This window comes from Dermacentor variabilis, unplaced genomic scaffold (assembly GCF_050947875.1).
Source record: "Dermacentor variabilis isolate Ectoservices unplaced genomic scaffold, ASM5094787v1 scaffold_14, whole genome shotgun sequence".
NCBI lineage: Eukaryota > Metazoa > Arthropoda > Arachnida > Ixodida > Ixodidae > Dermacentor > Dermacentor variabilis.
In genome coordinates this window covers 16,849,826-16,873,804 of record NW_027460302.1, presented here as the reverse complement: position 1 = coordinate 16,873,804, position 23,979 = coordinate 16,849,826, and the positions used below count along the sequence as shown (strand labels likewise).

The window sequence follows — 23,979 nt, the reverse complement described above, 5'->3', positions numbered from 1 at the left end:
GAAGATTTTTCCCTCCAAACGCGCATCGCCCGATGCAAGCTCATTGCCTTCGCGAAAACTAAGGGCGTACCATTGAAGTTAACCCTCGACAAACTGCGAGTAGATAACACTACCTACAGGTATGACTCGCTGTCCGATACCGTGGTACCAATTTCGCGATAGCTAGAACTTAACCCGATAACATGCGCGTCTGAGAACCCCTCTGCTGCGGAACATACACACATCGACCCTTCGTACCTAGCTTTATCATTTACTAACATTCATAGTATAATTTCTAAACGCACCGAAATCATATCGTACTTGGAAAATAGTAACTGTGATATTTTGGCACTAACGGAAAGTTGGCTCTGTGCCGGCATGAATGACAGCGAAGTTTTTCCTGATACGGAGGACTATGTCATTTATGGCCGAGACAGACATAATTGAAGGGGAGGTGGTGTCTTGCTGGCAATAAAGAAGCACATCACTTCGTTTATAGTACCGATACCCTCCGCTATTGAGATAGTGTGGGTTTGTATAACATCGACACTATCAAAGTCACTTTACAGAGTATGTTACAGGCCTCCTGACAGCACTGATAACTTTGTTTCTGACTTGTGTGAGAACCTTACTGCTGTTCGTTCTAAATTCCCTAAAGCTGATATATTCATTCTTGGCGATTTTAATTTCCCGGACATAGATTGGCCTAACTTGAGAGGCAATTCGCATGCATCCAATGATTTTGTCCAGCTCATCCTTGATTTTTCTTTTGATCAACTAGTCCTCCAACCAACGCGCATTACTAACGTCTTAGACCTTGTTCTAACAACAGCATCTAATAGAGTTAGCCCCATTTCAGTCACTGATGGGTTCAGTGACCACTCGTTATTGGAATTTACAGTTCGCACACCTTCATGTACACGTAATCTAACAACAAAACAAATATTTGACTATAAAAGAGCAGACTATAATGCCATTAACCGAGATTTACAAAGCTTTTCATCTGGATTTATCGCAACATTTTCTCAACGATCAGTCAACAAAAATTGGTGCATTTTTAAAGAACAACTACTAGGTTTAGCAAATAAATACATACCTCAGACCTCATTTCACACCAACTGCTCCAAACCATGGTTTAATAAAACTTTGAATGCATTAAAAAACAAAAAGAAACGTTTATACAGGGCAGCCAAAAGTGTCAACACGTTAGGTTCATGGAATAAACATAAAGCCTGCGAAAAAGCCTACTGCAGTTCCCTTCATCGTGCAAAGCATAAATTCTTTTCCGATGACCTTCAGTCACAGATAAAAAATAATCCTAAGAAATTCTGGAAAACGATATCTCCTTCAAACAGCACTGACACTCCCACACTGGTGGATAGCACTGGTCTTCCCATACCGCGAGAGCACTGCGCCGTCTGTTTTCAACAACTATTTCCTTTCCACATTCGCAAAGGAAGACCATTCCAATACTATACCAAAGATAGCAGACTCTGATTACCAATATATGACTCCTATTACCGTAACAGCTGCTGGAATCGCTACTTTGATTAACAATCTCAAATTATCGAGTAGTTCCGGATTTGATGGCATCAACACAAAAATCCTAAAGCATTCAGTAGTACCTTCCAGATCAATCATTAGTCATATATTTCAGCAGTCACTGTCAACAGGGGAGCTGCCGAATGATTGGAAAGTCGGCAAAATCATACCCATTTTTAAGTCAGGTGAAAAGAGCGATGTGAGTAATTACCATCCCATATCACTAACTAGCATTCCCTGCAAGTTACTCGAACACATCATTTTTACTAATGTCGTTCATCACTTAGAATGTAATAACTTTGTTAAACATCAGCATGGATTCAGAAAAGGCCTTTCATGTGAGACACAACTAATTGAATTCACTATGGATCTTTTTCAAAATATGGACGACAATGCTCAGACTGACTCAATATTCATTGACTTCTCTAAAGCATTTGATCGCGTGGCTCACTGTCGCCTCATTTCTAAACTCTCATGCTTAAGCCTTGACGAACTAACAATTTCTTGGATAAGAAATTTTTTGTCTCTTCGAAAGCAGTCCACTGTCATTGACCAGTACTCTTCCCCTTTCAGTAACGTAACATCAGGCATACCTCAGGGAAGTGTCCTTGGACCCTTACTCTTCCTGATTTTCATCAATGACTTGCCATTTAACATTACATCCAGTGTTCGACTATTTGCAGATGCCTGCGTTATCTACCATCAAATCTGCTCCCCCGCTCATCATATTGCCACGGCCGCTCAATCCAAAGCAAGGTGCGGCCAGCTACGTCGCGCCGCGGACAATAGGCAGGCGCGTCTCGTCCGAGTTTACAGTTGCGACCACTTTTCTTGGTGAGGGCGCCACTGCTCGGGGATGCTTTCGCAACTTCGCGCCGGGGCTAAGCGGGCAATAGTTCTCGCATCAGAACGTGTTTGCCTCGTGCTCTATGCACTAAGCTCGTGCTCTTTCGCGTGCGTGTGTGTGAGCAAGTCCGTTCGCGTCAGAACGTGTTTGCCTCGTGCGATATGCATTAATCTCGTGCTTTTTCGCGTGCGTGTGTGTGAGCAAGTTTGCCTGTGCTTGCTGTGCTTTGTTAAGGCTCTTCGGTGTGCGTGTGTGCCGTAGCCAGCCTCGTTCATGTGGCGCGATGCCGCGCAACTGTTGTGTGCCACTCTGCGACACAAATGCCAAAGAGGACCCGACTGTGAAATATCACGAGTTCCCCTGCGACTTGGAGCGTCGAGAAGCGTGGCTAAAAAATATCTCTCGCCAAGGAGTGTTGGGAAAAGGAAGCAAGTGGGAACCGAGCGACAGGTCTCTGGTATGTTCCCTGCCCTTTACAGAAAGTGACTTTAAAAAGAACACGAAACTTGGGCTCCTGCTTCCGAATGCGGTACCGACCGTGTTTTGCAAATATCCACAGTACCTGCAAAAAGAGAATGTGCAGCCCAAAAAGCGCACAGTCCCAAAAAGCGCACTGATTACACAGTAGTTGAGGCAAGCGATAATTGCGGCAGCTCAGGAGAAAGCCCCAACATCGAAAGCGCCTTGCAGCTTCTCAGCGACGAGGGGGAAGCTCTAGTTAGAGACTGTCTTAGAATCATGCTCTGAACGTAGTTTTTCTGTTGACCAAGCCTGCCAAACTACATTAGATATTGTGGACATCCTAGAACAGTCAAAGAAAGCAGTCAAGAGATTGAAAAAAAAGTTGCCCATCAAGGAGAAGAGTTGAAAAAATTGCAGTCCGAACGGGACGAAACGAAAAGCCGCCTCTTAGTTTATGAAAACAACAACGAAATTCAGTCCTTTGTTCAGGTATTACAAAGAGCGGAAAAAGAAGACAAAGCTGCTGTTTTTATCAGCAACCAAGTGGACACTTCAGGAAAAAAAACTGCCTACAATGAAAAAATCCTGCAGGAATGTGTTCTATGGAAAGCGTGCTCAAATAAAGGGTATGAGCATGTTCGAAGCAAAGGCCTTTTGAAGCTTCGTTAAAAGGGGCGCACTCCTTAGATAACCTTTAGCATCACTAAATATGCTTCGTTTTCATGAGAAACAATCTACTGATTATTATTTGCAATGATTAGCATTTTTATTTCATCTAAGTTAGTTTGCATTACTTGGGAAACTCAGTTCAAGTTCTCCCTATGTAAAGTTTTTACTTTGTGTACGTGTTCACGAGAAGTGAATAGAAGTACTGATAGATTGCTTCAAGCAGAACCTCTCGATGGAAGTGCATCACCCGGTCGTGCATCGTACGGGCAACCGTCACAGATAGCGTTCAGGCGTATTCTAGAACACATTTCCACCCCTGTGACGATCTGTTGGCGTTTGTGGCGTAATCAGCACTTCCAATGACGACTTAAAAGATTTTGTCTGCAATTTCCAAATATAAACCCATTGTTTACGCCTTGACTGGAGTGGAGATCGCATGTGCCGAGGCAGCTGTGAAGGTGCTCTCTATCAGCAGCCATCCCCGAGCAGTGGCGCCGCCGCGGGCGCACGGAGAACTAGGCCCGAGACGCAGCGGGCCGCACCTTGTGCTTTTGGATTGAGCGGCCGTGATATTGCTCTTCAACGTGACCTTCAATACATCACTAACTGGTGCTTGGATTGGCAAATGACCCTAAACACTAACAAGTGCAATCTGATGACATTTACTAGTAAAAAACCTTATTCTATTTTCAGTTACTCACTTGGCAATAGTATCGTCGCTCGCACATCTTCATACCTTGGAATTATTCTAACACCTAGCCTTTCATGGTCACCCCACATTGAGAAAATAACGGCTAAAGTATCGCACCACTCTCGGATATTTAAAACATAACCTTCGCAGCACTCCTTCCCTCACTAGAAAGATAGCCTACCAAACATTAGTGCAACCGCAGCTCGAATTCGCAGCTTCTATATGGTCACCTCATCAGGCATATCTAATCCACCTTCTCGAGTCGATCCGAAACCGCACTGCATGTTTCATTGCCAGAGATTATAGCACATTTTCGACAGTAACTAACATCAAGTTGTCGTTATCAATTTCATCTTTGGAATCACGCAGGAATATAGCGCTGCTTTGTCTTCTGCACAAAATCATGCATAATGTACGCCCATCTACTTTACCACTCGTTCATCCCTCCCACACATCTAGACTCCTGCATAATCATCTCAGTTTCCAACGCATCTTCGGTCCCACCAATGCATTCAACTGCTCAGCTTTGCCATGTGCGATTGCACTGTGGAATGGTCTTCCTGATAACATCGCTAAAATTATTGACCCATTAACCTTCAGACAAAAACTCACTGCATATTTGGCTAGTACTTAGCTAAAAACAAGTATCTGTTTAGTTTTGTTACTTTTATTCATTGTTGTTTATGTAAGCATTTGTTCTAAGGCTGCTTGCTTTACTCTATACTGAAAAGCTAACACCTGTTCGTTTACCTTCCTTGCTTTTTATCTTTTACTTTGCGTTCTTTGTTTATTATTTTATTCTCGTTTCGTTCATATTTATGTAACAAAAACTATGTCTTTGCTCTGCAATTGTTATCTGTACCGGCCCCCTCAGGCAACACTCCTTCTGGAGCCTGTGAGGTACTATATGAAAAAAAAAAAAGTAGCCTGACAGAGGAGGAGGCATAGAAACTTCAGCCAAGGGCGAAGAACGTAAATTCCTTATCCATCAGATGCACTGATGGGGCACTAATACAAAGGTTAGCGTGAGCGTGACCAGCCTCGAAGATTTCCCTTTCGAGTCTGCCTTTAGATCTGCATATAATCTCGGTTTTATCGAAAAGGGGTTTACAACCACAATCCCTGTAGTGCACAGGAAGGTACACTGATTTGCTCAGCGCCTTTAAAGATGAATGTTCTCTTGGCCTGTCATTTAGACAGTGCCCCATCTGCCCAATGTAAACTTTGCCACAGTCAAGAGGTATCTTATATACCACTTCAATGGAACAGGAGGCGAGGGGTTTCGTGTGTTTATTTTCACAAGTCTTGTTCTTCTTATGGCAAGGGCATACAACCAAGAAAGCTTGAGAGGAACTGTGAAGACGAGGTCAATGCCGTGTTTTTGCCCGATCCCTTTAAGGTTGCGGGAAATCGTGTGGACATATGGCATCACGACAAACTTATATGGCGTCTGGCATGGCATAGCATGGGGTGGAGCCTGGAGCTTCTTTAAAAGAGTTGAACCCACTGCGACTAGCACACTCGAAGAGAATCCTGCGGCTTTAAGATGAGACACTTGTAGGTCAAAACTATGACCGACCCTGTGTGCACAAGACTTGGTCAGAGATGACTTGAGGCACGATGATTTACTAGTTTTACCAGTTTGGTGTGAGAAAAGTAAAAAAGTATTTTTTTTTTTTTTTACATCGATGGCAGTGCAGGCGCAATAAAATTCCTGATGGTTTGTCTCTGAAAGTATACTTAGTTGCAAAAGAGCGTCTTTCCTGTCCACGTCTCCTTTTTCTGCAATGCTTCTGCGGTCCCCCTTGCAAAAATAATTTATTAAGCATATTTTTATTAAGCATTAAGCATTTACACAGTAGAAATTCATTGTTGTGAAGCTTGCTTGCAACCAGGCTCTAAGATGTTGAGAAGGTATTTGTGCAGCCTTTTCAATGAAAATCAGTCATAAAATGTATCCTTATCACTGGTGGTTAACTCATTTCTTGTATAAAACTTGAAGCAGCGCAAAGAAGACAAAGACAACAATCGAAAACACACAAAATAGGACGAGCACTGTACTGCCAACTGGAAAATTTATTGAAACATAACACAGCTTTTTTTACCACGTCAAAAAAGCACCAATAACCATATGGTTTAAGCAAATGTGTACTGCCTACAAGTATAGGTGCTTATCTAAAAAATTTAGCCTATGTTTTGTTAGGCTGAGCAACGCTGTGCTAATGCATTTATCTCCTGCTTTGGTAATGTAGTAAGCCTTTACAATTCTCCTTTGCACAAGTAAGGGCAGGTGTAGCATCTAATTATACAGGAATAAATATTCCTGCCATCAATATAGACATTGCCAATTGACTATTCAGTATTTTATTGAATATTCAATACTTACTATTCGCATACGATTCATATTAAAAACAAAGTTGCCCAGCTATAACATATAGTTTTACTTCTTTTATCGGAAAGAGAGCTAGCAAGAGTTTCAGAGAACCTTTTCTGGCCCTCCTTCATGAGTGTCCCACCGCTCTGGATGCTAGATGAGATCGTCCCTTGAGAGTTCCTTGTCCCCATCATCATCTCCCTTTCAATGGCTACAACACCCCAGTGCAGCCTCACATTACGGTCACCCCACTCACATTCACAGCTGCTGCTATAAGACTAAATGGTGTGACCGACTCTGGGGTGAAGTAGTTGCCAAACAGTCGTCATCAAAAGCACCCTTGGCTGTAAAGGTACTGTTCACTATAGAGCAATGTTAAATTTTTGTTTCAAACAAAATGAAACAGCCACTGTAGATTTTCTTGTGTTGGGGTTCTGCGCATTTCATGAATATTAGTTTGACTGTAGTAAAATTTCAGTTCGGCTCCAGTATTGTGTCCTGCATCCCACATATCAGTTGGAAAATGTCTCCATTCTGGAGCACCACCTCAATGTGACCACCTACCTGGCCTTGCTGGATGCCGAGTGATTGGATGACCTCCTGCAGCATCACTGGAGTGTGGAAGTAGCCATTCTCAGTCGTACACTGGTGACGCCGTGCCAGCAGCATGCAGCAACATTTCTGCCAAAGAAATGGTAGCACTGGAATGATCACAGCTACGGCTGCATGTTGGAAAAATGGCCTCCCCTTCCCGCTTCATCTTCTGTTCCAACCTCATACAACTTTGTTGATCTATGTCATTCAGGGTGTCTACCAAGTTGACATTTCCAAATTCCCTGAGTTTTCCAGGTTTTCCCGGAGTCCCTTTGCAATGTTTCCTGAGTGACACAGAACTTTGTTTTATGTCAAGACGGGCTCCGTACATCATATCGCCCAATGGTGTCACTCTCTAGTAAGCATGCTAAAAAATAAAAAAACAACTTAATCCAGTTTGAGTAGTAAGTGTTCATTTTATTCAAAAAGAAAACAGAAGGGAGGCGTTAATAAAATGCACAGCGAATAAAATATCTTCGAAGAAAAATAGTAAAACAAATTGCAAACTGAGTCGAACATTCTCAAATGTGGATAAAAAGAAGATGCATACAGAATATTTCCGACTATGAGCTATTTCTATCGATTGATACAAGCTAACTGGTATGCAGCCCGAACTTTATCACAAGTTAGATACTCTCGCAACAGCTGGTAAGTCAACCTTAACTGTCCTGACATACTCAGCCCACGCACAAGGCCTCAGTGTTGCGTTTCACTGCTTTAAAGAGTTTTTTTTTTTACTTGGGTGACAGACACCTGCATCTCCGTGTCCGCCAATACTTTGCTTTTAGAGTGCAAGCTCGCTCAAAAAAAGCGGCAGCGTGCTTCCTTCCCTGTTCATTCCTCAATGCCTAGGTCCTTTGTCTTCTTGTTTTCCTTAGGCTGCGCATTTGCCACACGGACTATTTGAAGCATCCTCTTGGACAATTGTGCGGTCAGCGTCCGATTTTTCGGACTACAAGTCAACCTTAACTGTCCTGACATACTCAGCCCACGCACAAAGCCTCAGTGTTGCGTTTCACTGCTTTAAAGAGTTTTTTTTTTTTACTTGGGTGACAGACACCTGCATCTCCGTGTCCGCCAACACTTTGCTTTTAGAGTGCAAGCTCCCTCAAAAAAAGCGGCAGCGTGCTTCCTTCCCCGTTCATTTCTCAATGCCTAGGTCCTTTGTCTTCTTGTTTTCCTTAGGCTGCGCATTCGCCACACGGACTATTTGAAGCATCCTCTTGGACAATTGTGCAGTCAGCGTCCGATTTTTCGGACTACCTAGGGGCTGACAAAACGTCCAAAAAAAAATGAATGCATGTCTTTCACAGCCCTTAAGGGTTAAAATCGCCACAGGCACGCCAGAAAAAGTGGTGAAGGCCTGCCAGTACACTAATTAGGCATATAGGTGCTCGTACTGTGACAAAAGATGGCGGGTGTACGCGTGTATAATTAAGGAATATATGTCATACTGTGTCCCGTGCCAGCTGCCCCTTCACACACTCGTTATGCTTCAGAGCATAACACTTTTGTTATCCGGTGAAGCTGACTTTCGGGAACCGGCATTATGCAACGCGCCGTGCGTTCCGAACTTCGAAGCCCGTTGCGATGACCACAAAGGCAGTGTCGGTGCCACTGCTGATAGCGGCGAACTCTTTCAATGAAAAACACGGTACAGAACGGCAAGAAGCTTAAGCTAGGCATAGCATTGCTGCGGTGGTTGCTACGGCTGCCAGTGGTTCTGCGTGCAAGTGTGCCGGTTCGAGGCGGCGATGTTATCAAAATGGCGGAGGTTGTGGCTTTTATTAATGCCGTTTCGGACCTGCGGTCATGGCAAAAAGTCTGGAAAATTTGACGGCGAATGGTTCTTGCGCCCGAAATTTCAGCGTTCTTATACACCCTATGGGGTACGTACTGGTGCCGCGAAGCCGTCCGAATTATCTAGCGTCCGGAAAATCGCTCGTTGACTGTACTCAGACAACTCCTCCAGCCGATGAGGCGGCGTCAAAGACCATTGGTTACGATTCCTCTCTGTTACTCGGGCCAGCATTACCGTGACTTTGGGTTCCCTTTCAATAAATTTACAGCCAATTTTCCCTGATGGAAGCACAAACTCCCTGAGTTTTCCCTGAGTTTTTCCAGACTACTCAAAATCCCCGAGAATTCCCGGTTTTCCCGGTTGGCAGACACCCTGGTCATTATCTTGTACATAGAAAATTCTTGCAAGTTAGGCGAGCATACTTTTAGCAAAGAGGAAAGGTAAGTCTAAGACTGTTTATGCATACAGAAACACCCTGCCAAGAAACATCTTTTTGCAGATGGTTGGAACTTGCATCACTGTGTGCCAAACACACAAAAAGCTATTTGAGGCAAGCATTGAAAATACTGTATTTGTGATCCATGCCGTGGCAGAAAAAAAGTTGTATGGTATGACATCCCCGAGCTGCTTAGTGGGATATTGGAGAAGCCATTAGTGGGTGAAGGGGTCTAAAGATTAATCTTTTACCCCCGAGCCTGGGCTGAACTGTTCACACCAATTTGTATCAATGTCACCAAGGACGAGTACTACTTGTCCCCATCAGAGCTTCCATTGCTTTAATTGGTGTGAACAAGTCGTGTCTGCCTTCACATCCTACCACCTACTGCCGAGATTGAGCACTTGTGCATATTATTTTGCAGTGTAGGCTTGTCAAATTTGTTTAGAAAGCGAGTGCCTCTTCCTTGAAGCAGGGGAGCTGGAGACATGCCAGTACAAGATACAGAAAGTATGTTTATTTTTAGCACCTGCATTGGACAGAGGTTTACAGCAAAGTCGTGAGAGCGGGCTCAAGTAGTGGGGCCCATGGCGGCAGGCAACTGGAGCAGGGGGGAGTTCATGCCAGTGGCATAGGCAGCCGTCTCGAAAAGGTCTTTACTGCGCCAGCTGGGCACAATAGAGGCTCACTGCCGAGTGGCACAAACCCAGTGACCCAAGTTAACAGGAAAGAGGTTATGAACAGATACTGCAAACTGATTCCCACGAATGCTAACCGTATTAAAGCATTAAAATGGGCAGGATGTGAGCCTGGTCCTTGATGCACAGAGTCCCCTGATCAAGTGTTAGCAGCATTCATTTTAGTTAAAACATCTGCAGATTCATCCAAGGAGGAGGATTAATGGATGACATGCACGATTCCTTACAGGAACTAACCACAGTCGGAAAGTGATTAACTCTGAGGAGCTATGCCAGCGTGGCGCTAGTACTGCATCCATGCTACAGTTCACTCACAGATCAATCATTGGCAATATTGACACATGTGCTTCTTTATCTTTTTTGGGTGACCGCTTTTCACTGTCTAACGAATGTTATCACTCAGCGCGGGACGCACCCGCATGCACCGGAAGTTTCTCGAATGTTATAAATGGTTCGATCTGCTGTCTGTTGTCACCGAACCTTGTGTCATCTGATTGCATGTATGCGTGATGCGAATGGTGTTGAAATTTCTGGAAGACATGCAGGCACCATCAATTACTCTGGAATGTTCGAGGGGCTCGTGTATAAAAGCCGACGTGCTTGATCGGCAGATCAGATTTTCGACGATCGCCGACTGTGTTCGACACTGTCACCATCCTTTCAGTGTAGCTTGTTCTTGAGGGCACAAGTTCGCCTAATAAAATGCTAGTTTCATCATTCCCGATTTTGCTGCTTTCTTCACCATCACTACTATGTGGTGGAGCTGCTAGTGCTTTCAAGTACCAAACGCCCCTGCAAAGCCGCAATCCAAGCCCAAAGCCCAAGTCCAACACCACCATCGCCCAAGACCAGCAAGCTACTAGCAGGCTGCAAGGATTGCCCCCCGGAGCATGGACTTCTGCCTGATATGACCAGGAAAACCATGGCCAGCTCAACAACCAAAATGGCAGCCCCAGCGTCACCCATCATGCTTCAACAACCCAGAGAGCCCCTACCTTCCATGGAACTATGTCAGAGGATCCGGAAACCTGACTAGAAACCTTCGAAGGAATCTCGATCTTCAACAACTGGACCTCTGAGGATAAGCTACACCATGTGTGCCCCTTTTTCAAAGATGCCTCTAGGACTTGGTTCAAGAACCAGGAGTCCACCCTTACAATGTGGGACCTGTTTCGCAGTAACTTCCTGAGGACCTTCATGAGCGTTGTCCAGAAAGAAAGGGCCGAAGTTCTGCTGGAAACCTGAGGACAACCACCCAATGAGACCATTGTTGTGTCGGCAGCGGCAGGCAAGCGGGGGGCCCCGACCGGGCGAACGCGCGGCAAGCGCCGGCGCAGGAAGGAGACACGGAGCAAACTGCTCCCGATGAAAACCAGAACGAAGACTCGGCCGACCCACGGCCGTTTATTACTTATAAAGGCTTCACACGCTAGATGACACCTCCAGATTGGCCCAAGCTCGTCACATGACAGAAGGGGGGTGCGCCATCTAGCTAAACAACTACAAAACACACATGTACGATGACACAGAGATCTGACAGGGGGCGACACTATACTACAACCATTGCCGTTTTGATGGAAAGGATGACCTGTCTTTTCTGGCACGCTGACCTGGCAATGTCCAAAGAGAAAAAAATCTGCTTCCTGATGTGAGGCGTAAAGCAAGAACTTTTCACTGGACTGATCTGCAATTCACCAAAGACTGTAGCTAACTTCTTGACAGACGCAACGACGATTCAGAAAACTTTGGAAATGTGAACGCAATATTAACTGCCAAGTGCTCACGTTGCAGTGCGCCATCCAATCACTGGGCTCCGGTAACCTCCAAGAGACCATCAGGGCCATTATGCATGAAGAGCTGTGCAAAATGTTACCTTTGTCGCAACCTCAGGTGTCCTTGGTCACTGACATGGTCAAGGACGAACTTTGATGCTCACTGGGCATTTCCTTAAGCTTCTTAAGCTTTTTCAAAAGAAAAAGGCTCACGCAGTGCTGCCACTCCCCGCACTCGCTAACTATAATTCTGAAAAGAGTATCGGGCTTGTTTTTTCGTGGTAAAGAAAACCATCAAACAGCTTTCTTTGCTTTTCTCGATTCCTTTAGCAAGGGTGGCTCCAGCGACTGGCTCCCCGAGGATGTTTTAGGGCTACTGGAAAAAGGTCGGAAGTATGCTGTTCCACCCCCCATCGGGCCCGATGACCAGGTAGGGCTCAACCGAGATGTTTCTGCAAGGTGTAGCAAAGAGGACCCTAACCAGTGCTTGAAGGCAGGAATGTTTTGCCTCTCAAAGTGTTCAAGCAGGGCTACTGACGTTCACGCTAAGAAGAGATTAGAAGGTGTCATGAAGCTTTTCAAGCATAAAGAGCTTATGTTGTTGCAGTCAGACAAGAGAGGTGGTTTTGTCGTGTTACCAAAAGTCTGGTTTAACAAAAAAGCACAAGCAGCAGTGAACAGGAATTTCATTTTTATTATTAAGAGTGCCGTTAGAATCGAGCCAAAATTCATTGAGTTCAGCAAAGGTTTGAACTTGACCACCCTTGCTAGGAATCAAGAACAGCAAAGAAAGCTGTTTGACGATTCTCCTTACCACAAAAATGCACAAGCCTTATATTCCTTTCAGAACTATTGTTAGTGAGCGCAGGATGTGGCAGCATTGCCTGAACCTTTTTCTTTTGAAAAAGTTTAAAGAGCTACTGGTAGACGATTTTTTCTGTATGAAAAGTTCTTCGGAGGTTGCACAATTTGTTAGTGTAATGACGGCAATAAGTAAATTTCTGTAAACGTAGAAGATCTGTTCTACTCAATTCCTCAGGATAAGCTTCTGGTTTCCTTAAGAGAATGTATTGAGTACAATGATGTGGTCAACTTCCAGAACTCAGCGGCCCTGTCAGTGAACAGCTTTTTAACACTACTCGAGTTTTATTTAAGTGTGACTTTTATTCTTTTTAACCAGCAGCCATATCTGTAACGCCAGGGAGTGTGAATAGGTTTATGTGTTGCTCCTATATTGTGGGATATCTTTTGTCTTTTGTTGATAGATCTTTAATGAGGGGCAGGTTTGAAAGGTGTTTAGGTACGTTGATGATTTTTAGAGCGCAGCTCTTTGGCGTCCGTTCCTGGGTTTCGCGTCGTCGTCGGCCTCGTAACCAGCTCCGCCCCCCTTTCATCCCCCCAGCGCTAGCAGCGACCGACTGATACCGCTGGATGCCGCTGACGCCGCTAGAGAGTCAAGATAACGTGACTGCATAGAACACCGTCGCCGCCATGCAGAAAGAGGAGGAAAGGGTCCCCCCCCCCCTGTATCGGCGTCAGCGGCATCAGTCAGTCGCTGCTATCTCTTCCCTCCTCCCTTTATCGTGTTGTCCGCTTGCTGCGCGCGCTTCTGCCCCCATCGTTTGCCGCTGGGTGTACACGCCGCCCCCCTCCCCCCTCTTCCTGGGAGTCTCCGGTTGTCAAAGCGCCGGCTCGAACTTAATTCCTTTCTTCGCTCCTCCTCCAATGCAACCCCTGTGCAGTGGCAATCAGAGAGCCAGATCGGTGGCGGCGGATCTGTATATGTGCACCGCCCGAGCCGAAATTGCCGCTGCCGTTCGCCACTGCGAAATTATCTGCCAGTTCTTTCTGAGCCATGAGCGAGACGACCGATGGAAGTCCTCCGTCTGCTGCTGCTGCTGCTGCTGCTGCTAAACGAGCTGACAGAGCAGAGGCCCAGCGCCGTCGCCGTCAGAATCCAGAGGTGCGTGCCGCCGAAGCAGAAGCTTACCGTCGCCGCCGTCGAGATGATCCAGGAGTACGGGAAATATAAAAAAAAATTCTGTGATAGCGCATACATGTGTTGCTCGATTTCTTTGCCTCAATCTATCGAAAAGGTGAAACAGCTTATTTGCTGCGCTCAAATTTCGCATTAGGAAGTAACGTAATCGTCGGTAATTTTTTAGTGTTTCTAAACAATAAGAGTGACTTTACATCCCCTGCTTTTATTTTATAAGCTTTTAACAACCAAGGCCAAGGGCGCATTTATACTCATGAACTTCCTGACGCCCCAGGCCTGCATTTCCTAGATTTAAAGCCGGTCACGTCTTCTGGGCCTATCAACTGTGAGCCTTGAAGCAATCGCTGCTGTATGATTCCGCACATTATAAGGTGGTGAAGCAAGCAGTAGGTAGTCTTTGCTTGAAATGAGGGGCGGTATTCTGCAAGAGTCCACCTAGTGGACATGTCCGTTTCGTCTGCTGCTGAAGTTCTGATTGGCTGGGCTGGGCTGCGCATCCACAGCAGCCAGGCGCCACAGCCAATCAGAACTTCAGCAGCACACGAAATGCACATGTCCACTAGATGGGCTCTTACAGAATGCCTCACTAGCATTGCGAAAATCATGCGTGCACCAAATGCGGTCTAGTTTCTCAAACCAAGTTGGACGCCTTTTGGCAGCTGGTTTCTCTTTGACAGTTGGCAATGTTCAGGTATAGTCTTTTTTGCAAAAAGTAAAGCTTGGAGCACAAGGGCATGAGCAGTTGTCCAATGACCAAAGGTGAGACCAGAGGTTATAACCTGCGTGCACAAGGTGTCACAAAACCTTAAAAAGGTTGCTAACCATCATGGTATTCCTCTGCTTTTTTCTGCACCCAACAAGCTTTCGAAGCTGTGCTCTCGAGTTTGCTGTGAAAGCAGGCGAGGCTGCCGCACAAGGCATGAGAAGCCCTTTGTTCAGTGCTCCACAGGGGTTGTATATCCAATTCCCTTGCACCCTTATGGGCAGATCTACATTGGACAAACTGAGCGTTGTGTTAATGACGAAACATGCACAAAACCTAAAGAAAAAGGAGGACAAGGGCGCACACACGGTGGCTCATGTTGCCGTGTGTGGTTGTGATGCTCGATTTACTGAGACTAGTCTTCTGGGCAGGAGCGGCAAGGCCTCTTCTAGGCTTGCACTTGAGGCCTTCTATATCAAGCAGAATTGATATAAGTGTGTAAGTGAGCCGTCTATCTCATTGCTAGATGCCGAATTTGACTTCTTGTGCAACCACCTTTGATCTGCTTTGTGGGGAGCACATGTGCCCATCTTTCCCCACGTTGTCGCGGTCGCGTCGAGAGCTGGTGTAGACATGGGAGCAGTGCACACCCTCTCTCAGTTCTCCCTCGCTCCCACGATGCGTGCACCCTTCCGGGAAGGTATCTGACGGGCGAGGAGGACATTCCCCTTGCAAAGGTAAAAAGGTATAAAACAGCACCACCGGGCGAGACCCTCTCTCTCTGACATCGGACTCCTAAGCTGCCGGACTGGATCACCTGCTGCAACCCGTGAGTGACCTCCTTTGCCTGACATAGTCAGGCAAATGAGGCAAGCCTATTTATTAATTATTACAGCGAGGACTTCCCTCTGCCGACACTCTTTATTGCTGGTAGCAATAAACATTGTTACAGTTAACGCTGCTGGTTGCCCTATTCGTTCGAACCCGACACAGCCGCGATTCCCGCACTACAGGTTTGGGAGTACCCTGGAGCAACAGTGTGGGGCTAAATCCGGAGCTCGCCTTCAGCCCTAGCCACACGCAGAGTGGAACCTTCACATTTGGCGCTACCAACGTAGATCGAATTTGGCAACACGACAAGTCTTTTGGTGTGTGTTGCCACTAGGACTACCGACGTTTCAGCGAACAATGGCGGCTGGCTTGTCTGACCTCTCAGATTTGTTCTTGTTGTCGAATGTAGCGGCGCGAAATCAGGGACCTATTGCAAACGCGGCGGAAGCTTCTGAACAAACCAGCAGCTTTGGTTTTGAGTGCGTCACGCGAAATAGTCAGGATTGCGCAAATGCCACGCTGGTGGAGGTTAACCCTGATATGAGGTGTACCACGTTGGCCTCCTTGCAGCTTTGCGGACATAGAGGCGCACATGCCACTAAATAGCTCGACCAGGGTGGCGGAGGCATCCGAACTTTCGGGTGAGTTTGCCGTTAAGCGAGGCAATGTTGAAGAAAGCATTGCAAATCATGCAGAGTTTAGCCAGCGCCCTGCAAGCCCCAATGCAGGCCTCGTCGCAGAGCGAGTGAACATGGATTAAGGTAGACATGCCTACCTACAGTAGGTACCACGATCGCACGAGCGCAAACGAGCACCTTGACCATCTGCTGTATTACCAGCAAGCAACCGAGCTTTCAGACGCCGAACTCATCGTGCGCACGATCCCGATTTCACTGACTGACCAGGCGGCTCGATGGTTCAAACTGACCGGACACCGATGCTGCACGGTAGAAGACTTCCACGCAAACTTCCGCGAGGAATATCTTCTGGCCAACTACGAGTGGTGTTTGAGGAGAGAGTTGGAGCTTCATAACCAGCATCCGGATGAGTCCCAGCTGGAGTATGTTCGAGCGATGGACGAACTTTATCGTCTTGCGAACCCTCTTGCCACTGATGCAGAGAAAATTGAGCACGTCACACGGCAAGCGCATCCCCACTTTCACGGCCTACTTCAAAGGATGTTGGTTTAGAGACCTAGACGAACTTGCCGCTGAGGCGAAGTGCATCCAGAGGGACATCCTTGTGGCAGAAGCAAACCATCTGCCTTCACCCGCGGCGCTGTCACTCGAGCCTCGCTGCGTGTGGAACGGTGGTGTGATCGCTTCACACTCGTCTAGAGTTGATGCATCGGCATCTTTTCACTGACGTGGTCCAGCATAGTTGGGAACTATCAGACTGCACTTTCGACCCATACACCTACACGCTGAGAACAGCCCTGACTAACACTGCACTCAGCGGGCTGCGACAGGAACATGAGGCCGATGACGAATGCAGTGCAAGGAAGCTACGGCGTGACAGACGCCCAGGCCACCGAGGCTTCGGCGGCCGTTGCTACCGGTACGGCCGACCAGGGCACATCGCCCGTGATTGCAGCCTTACGCCGGGCCGAGGCCAAGCGCGTGGCTCGAAAAACGGGCGAGGCTGCCGGTGATCCACCTTGGGTCCCGGGCGGCAATCTCGAACACAACCCATGCTAGCGTGTTACTTGCGCCTTTGCCTTGTCACGTAGGGGGTGTTGCGGACTCGCAGGTGCTGTTCACTGAGCTAACGATAGCCCGAAAGAAATTCGCTGCATTGTTGGATACCAGGGCAGGCGCTTCTTTATTTGTTGATGAGGTGCTGCATCATCTCCGCAAGAACAATATCCGCTTGAAGGTTAATGACACCACCTTCCGACTTGCTTCTGGCACAGCACAATCGAGCAGAGCAGCTAGGCTAGTTATCCGTTGGGAGAAACGAGTCAGGCAACAACACTTCGTACGCCCGGTCTATCAGTGCCTGTTATTTTGGGTCGAGACTTTCTCGTCAAGTCGGGCATTGTGATAGACATCGGCAATGGAGGTTACCGAGAGAACAGAACGGGTGCTTTAAAGCTGTTCACAAAAGCGCCCGTGGCAGCGGAGACATGCCAGTCTCCAGGCGCGGCGCGAGCGGGCCACACCCGGCCATAGCCAAGCGAGCGAACAGTAATCAGCGAAGGCGAGGAGAGAGACACCGTGGCAGAAGAGTGTGCCACGGTTCTGCAAGGGATAGCGCACCCATTTTTGTCAGAGGTCAACAACATGCAGGAGAGAGAAAGGGCACGACTGTAGTCACTGTTGTACCAATACGACGCGATTTTCATGGACTGTCCGGGCTGCACTACGTTATTCAGGCACAGGATAGACCCAGTTGACGCTGCCTCATGGAAATGTAATCCTCGGCTGCTTAGCTTGACTAAGCGGAAAGCACTTGACAGCGCCTTAGATGAACTCATCGACACAGGCGTTGTGGAAAGGTCGAACAGCCCATGAAGCTTCCCGGTAGTTCTAGTCCCGAAGAAGGATGATACTTATTGCCTTTGTGTAGACTACTGCAGGCTGAATGAGGTTAAGAAGAAGGATGTGTACGCTATACGCTCCATTTCCTCTTTAGTGTCTAATCTAGGCGGGGCGGAGTACTTTACGACGCTCGATGCTAGTCGTGGATACATTCAGGTCGAAATGGACGAGTGTGACAAAGAGAAAACGGCTTTCACTTGTCACTGGGGGCTCTTTCAATTTAAGAGAATGTCTTATGGTTTGGTTGGAGCTCCCGCTACTTATCAGAGGTTGATGGACCAAGTCCTAGGAGACGCAAAGTGGCAACATGCTCTCGCATATCTGGACGACATAGTGGTTTATTCAAAAACATTCGAGGAGCACTTGCGACACTTGAGAGGCGTCCTAGACAGGCTGAGGTCTGCGGGTATCACGCTGAACCCGAACAAAGTTCAGATAGCTGCGAGCAGAATTGCGCTGTTGGGATTCACGCTGGACAACGGCCGCATTGTGCTGAGTAAGGATAAGCTCGAGGCTATACTGAGGTACCCGTTGCCGAAAGACATCGGTGAACTGAGATGCTTTCTGGGATTGGTGAACATTTATCGTGACTTCATTCCAGACTGCGTGTCAGTGCAAGTGCCTTTGACGAAGCTCTTGAGGAAAGACAAGCGGTGGAGTTGGGGTCAAGAGCAGGAGGTGGCACTGCGTGGGTTCACGAAGGTGCTCGTTGACACGGCCGAACTGCAGCTGCCCGACTTGAATAGGGAGTTTGCAATTCAAACAGACGCAAGCCACCTGGGGGTTAGGCGGAATTTTGCTTCAGGAGCACGGAGGCACTCTCCGACCGGTTGCGTTCGCGAGTCATTCATTGACACCGGCAGAAAGGAACTACTCGGTGGCAGAGAAGGAGCGCCTCGCGATAGTTTTTGCTCTGCGAAAGTTTGACTATTACGTCGCTGGAGTGGCATTCAAGATTGAGACTGACTACATGGCTCTCACTTGGTTGAGGCACTTGAGCGAACCGAGTGGCCACCTGGTGCGTTGTGCACTGCTCCTGCAGCGTTACAACTTCACCATGCGCTACTGCAAAGGGAAAAGCAATGCCGCAGCTGACGCACTTTCGCGAGCTCCAGTCCAAGGCGAGGGGGAAACCCAAGTCATAGCCCGAGTAAGAAGCGCGGAACAACCGTCGATCCTGGGCAAGAGCATGAACCACATAGATGTCGCTTCCGCAGGAGTTGTCTTCAGCAGAAAGGAGCTGTTCGAGGCTCAGCAGAGGAGCCATTTTGTCAAAAAGTGCTCGACAAGCTCCGGGCGCCGGCTGGCGCAGCCGCCACACACACGGAGGCAGCTAGTATTGCTATCAGTGTGGAGTGCTCGGGAACAGTTGGTAATGCTATGAGCGCGCTGGATTTTTATCTGCTGAATTCCAACGGCATCCTGCTGAGGTATATTCCCACCGAGGACGACACAAGTGAGGCGTTTAAGGTGGTGATACTGCGCGCGTTGCGAGGAGCACTGCTACGCTACTTTCATGACTCGTGCATCGCTGGGCACACGAGCGACCCCAAGACTTACATTAATTGTGTCGCTTCACAACCTGGCCAGGCATGAAACAGGACGTGATTCGCTATGCCCGCTCGTGTCATAGGTGCCAAAGCGTGAAGCCACAAGGCGGACAACGACCCGGCTTCATGCAGCCTATTGAGAGCCACTCCCTGGCAAATCACGGCGTGTGATGTCATGGGACCGTATCCCACCACACTGAGCAGACACAAATTCTTGCTGGTAGTCACGGATCACTTCAGCAAATGGATAGAACTTTTTCCCTTGCGAAAACTGATGGCACGAGTGATCATGGATAAGTTGATGGAGGTTTTCACAAGGTTTGGCTTGCTGGAGCAGTTGATCATGAACAATGCATTCTACTTCACTGCAAAGGTTTTCGTTGACTCGTGCACTGCACTTGGCATTAAGCACAAGAAAACGACAACCTATACCATGCTCAGTCGAACCCCGCTGAACAAGTCAATCGCCACATTAAGCACATGCTTGTCCCATTCTCTGAAAGGCATAAGAACTGGGATACCTACCTTCCAGAGATCGGGTTTGCAATGCAATCAACAGTGAACCGACTGGGTATGCGCCTTCTCTCAACCTGAGGAGAGAGCTGCCGAATCCTATGTGCAGGGTTCTTGCGGATCGCAGCAGAATGACAGTCGCGCTGGAAGTATGAGCTGAATATGTGACGCACCTATGTGCCAAGATGACGGAAGCTTTACACAAAGCACACCATAATCTTCGCACTGCTAGGGCACAACAAAAGGCACAGTACGACCGCTCGCATCGGATCGTCTGCTACAATGTGGGCGACCTGGTGCTTCAACGCCAGCCCATTCTCAGCAATTCTAGCAAATATTTCGCTGCCTCGCTGGCGCTGAAGTGGACCGGGCCATATCAAGTGCAAGAGAAGGTTTCCTTACTTGTTTAACGGCTCGAGAACATGAAAGGAAAGGCGATTGATGAGCCAGTACACGTATGCGACCTGAAACGCTACGTGCCACGCGATGAGCAGTGGGATGAAGATCAAACCCTCCCTCAACCGCAGTCGATGAGAGAGAGCAGCCTGAATCGAATGACGAGGGCGCAGCTGCGCTACAAACTTGCGTAGCAAGCGGAAGTGATCTGACTGCTATAGTTGCATAGCCCGATGACTGCGAGGAACATTCACAAGTCCGGGCCATGCGGCCACATGAGCAGACAGCCACACCGTGCTGGCACCTTGTTAGTTCCAGCTGGGAAGCAAACGTCTAGCGACAGCAGGGCGCTGAGTACTGACGACGAGTCGTTGTTCCAGTATTCAAGTAACCACAAAGGCCACGACGGGAATGTGGCGTGAACAATTCAATGCATTTACATGCAGTGTGTGCATTGACCAGATTTGCGAGGGCAAGTGCGGTGATTATATTGTGCTGAGAATCAATGATGCGGGTGACCATTCCCTTCGTAACGGGCATTGATGGTGTTCCCGGATCCGGCCAGTGATGCTGTTTATCCCAATGTCATTCTGTGCGGTGGACTAATCGAATTTTCAGAAGCAGGAAACATGACATGGCCGTGCGAACTGCCTGCAGTACTTGCGGGCACAACTGATGAATTTGCGGTGCGGACAGCACTACGCTGGCCTAGCAGCAACATGAACCACGAGCCGGCGCCCAGCAGGCGACCGCCAGGCTTGTGCAGCCGACACCTGGGGCACATCACGCAGAACCACCTTCGAGCCCGGACTCAATCCCGCCTCGCAATCCGAGCAGTGCCGCTGACAAGGCATCTTCGAGTCAGCGTCAAGTATGTGCCAGCTGAGGGCTACAGCACCGCCAGCCCGACACTCAAGCCGAAGTGTGCAATGCTTCGTTGGTCGCAAACCTTGGCAGGAACTTTAGCAAATGGGCACCCGAACCCCTCGGGTGTGCCTAGGTGCCAGCATCAACGTACGGTGGGCTTCTTAAGGAGAGAAGGATGTGGGGAGCACACGTGCCCATTTTTCCACGTGTTGTCGAGGTCGCATCGAGAACTGGCGTAGACATGGGAGTAAAGTCCCTTGATAATTTGAAAGTACCGCCCCTCTTTGAACTCTGCTGACGCTGCGTGACCTCCTCGCCTCCTCCTCGCTCCTTGCACATCCCCCCTGCAGCAACCAGTTTTGCCCCCTTTTTTCTGCATGACGATTGGTCTTCCTGCCCTTGCCTTTGGAAACGCGCGGATCTTGCATTTTGCTTGTGTTTTTCTTTTTAGTTCATGCCATTTTTCTCCTCAGGTCGGCTGGCTCGGCGCTTTAGCTCGGCGTAGTGAACATTCTACGCTGTGTTTCCTGCTCTATGTGCTAGCACTATGCCATGCTGTTGTGCATACAACTGCAGCAAGAAGCCTGAAGATGGTTATGCAGCATTTATGATACCACAAGGAAAGCATGACAGCTTGTGCAGGAAGCAGTGGCTGCATAACACTGGCCGAAAGAACTTTGTTCCGACAAAGAACAGCGTTGTTTGCGAGGTGAGGCATCTTTCTTATTGCTTGTAGCAAAGCATCCCGTAATGCTGCATTTCTTTCATTCTTCTGGCCTGCTCACGAGTGTTTTTGTTGCGTCAATTTTCATGTTGCATAAAAATGCGGTTATCCTCAGTACGCTTAATATTATGCAGTGGCTTCATCACCTTGCACGTTGCCAAGTGTTATTCAGTTGGAGACGCAGCACTATAGATTCTGCTTTCCGCTGTGAACAATTATGTGCAAAAATACAGCATTTTATTTGCACTTTTTGCCATTGTTAGGATCCGTTCCCTGTTTTAGCGAAAATTGAAATTGCGGCTTGTTGAGGAGGTATAATTTCTAGGTTACGTCGATCTGTGTGTCAGTCAGATACAATGAATGCAAGCCCTGAAAATATTTGTGGCAAGTATAACTGTGGTACTGCAGGTGATGAGCGCTAACCAGTCCACATAGCGTTTCTGTAAGTTTTAAGGCGAAAACCTTTAGATCTCCATGTTTCAAGCTCGTGTTGTGAACAGAAATATCACGTGGCCCAAGGAAGGCCAGAGGCGACCCAAAGCATGCCCACCCCTGTATAAGAGGATGATTAGCAAATTTAATTAATAATTCATTAGTAATTCAATTAAGGTGAATTAGGGAGGATAAAAGTAGATTCAGAATCAGAATCAAAAATTTATTATTCATTTATTATTCAGGTGCATTAGTAAGGATTAATGTGTGAAAGAGCATTAAGGTGAATGAAAGAGGATTAGTGCAGATTAGGTGATTAAGGTGAAAGAGGGTTGGTGAAGGAGTACTAGGACCGGTTAAGGTAGATTATGGTGCATTAACAAGATTTAGGGATGATTAAGGTCAATGAATGAGGATTAAGGTCGATTAGGGTAGATTAAGGTGAATGAGGGTTGATAAAGGAGGATTATGGTTGATGGAGGTGTATTAGGGTTAATTAAGCCAGATTAAGGTGCATGAATAAAGATTAAGGTGTATGAAATAGGATTAAGGTGGATGAAGGAGCATTAAGGTGAATTAGGGTTGACTAATGAGAATAAAGATCGATTAGGGTGTATTCGGGAGGATTAAGGTGCGTGAACAAGGATTGAGGATTAGGCTGGATTAATGCAAATTAGGATGATTAAGGTGAAATAGGGTTGATTCAGGAGTATTGGGACCGATTAGGGTTGATTAAGGTGCATGAAGAAGGTTGAGAGAGGATTAGGGTCAAAGGGGAATTAAGGCCGTTTCGGGTAGATTAGGGTAGACTACAGTGGATTTGGGTTAATAAAGGTCAATTAGCATTTATTAAGCAGGATTAAGGTGCATGAATAAGGATTATGGTGTATGAAAGAGGATTAAGGTGGATGAAGGAAATTAAGGTGAATTAGGGTTGATGAATGAATATTAAGACCACCTGGGGTGTATTAAGGAGGATCAAGGTGCGTGAACAAGGATTAAGGATTAGGGTGGAATAAGAAGGATTATGGTTGTAAAACCTACTGTAAACCTTAATCCATACTAATTTGTCACCCACTTTACTGGCTTTAATTCTGGCTTTAAATGTACTTTAATCCATCTTAATTCACCATAACCCTTAATCAACCATAATCATCCTTAACGCACCTTAGTCCTCCTTAATCCACCCTAATCCTCCTGCTCTCACTTTCATCCACCCTAATTTAGCTTTATCGACTTTCATTCAACCTAATACTCTTTTTCTCCACCTCAATCCATTCTAATCCTCCATTCACTTTAATCTACCCTGGTCAACTATAATCCTCCTTAATGCACCTTAATCCACCATAATCCTCCCAGTACTCACCTACGGGGCAGAACTTACGAAAAGAGTTCTGCTTAAATTGAGGACAATGCACCAAGGTATGGAAAGAAGAATGATGGGTGTAACTTTAAGGGATAAGAAGAGAACAGATTTTGTGAGGGAACAAACATGAGTTAATGACATCTTAGTTGAAATCAAGAAAAAGAAACGGACATAGGCAGGACATGTAATGAGG

General features: G+C 47.1%; 1 protein-coding gene across 3 annotated transcripts in view; it reads right to left on the bottom strand.

Moving 5' to 3' along the window:
* Positions 1 to 23,979, bottom strand: part of LOC142567714 (12S rRNA N(4)-cytidine methyltransferase METTL15) — a 275,298-nt gene that overhangs the window by 232,214 nt on the left and 19,105 nt on the right. For all 3 annotated transcript variants that reach the window (XM_075677894.1, XM_075677895.1, XM_075677893.1), the window contains exon 2: positions 7,129 to 7,245. In XM_075677894.1, coding sequence (XP_075534009.1) covers positions 7,129 to 7,233 — 105 coding nt within the window. In that variant the 5' untranslated portion in view covers positions 7,234 to 7,245. The remainder of the gene's footprint in view (positions 1 to 7,128; positions 7,246 to 23,979) is intronic.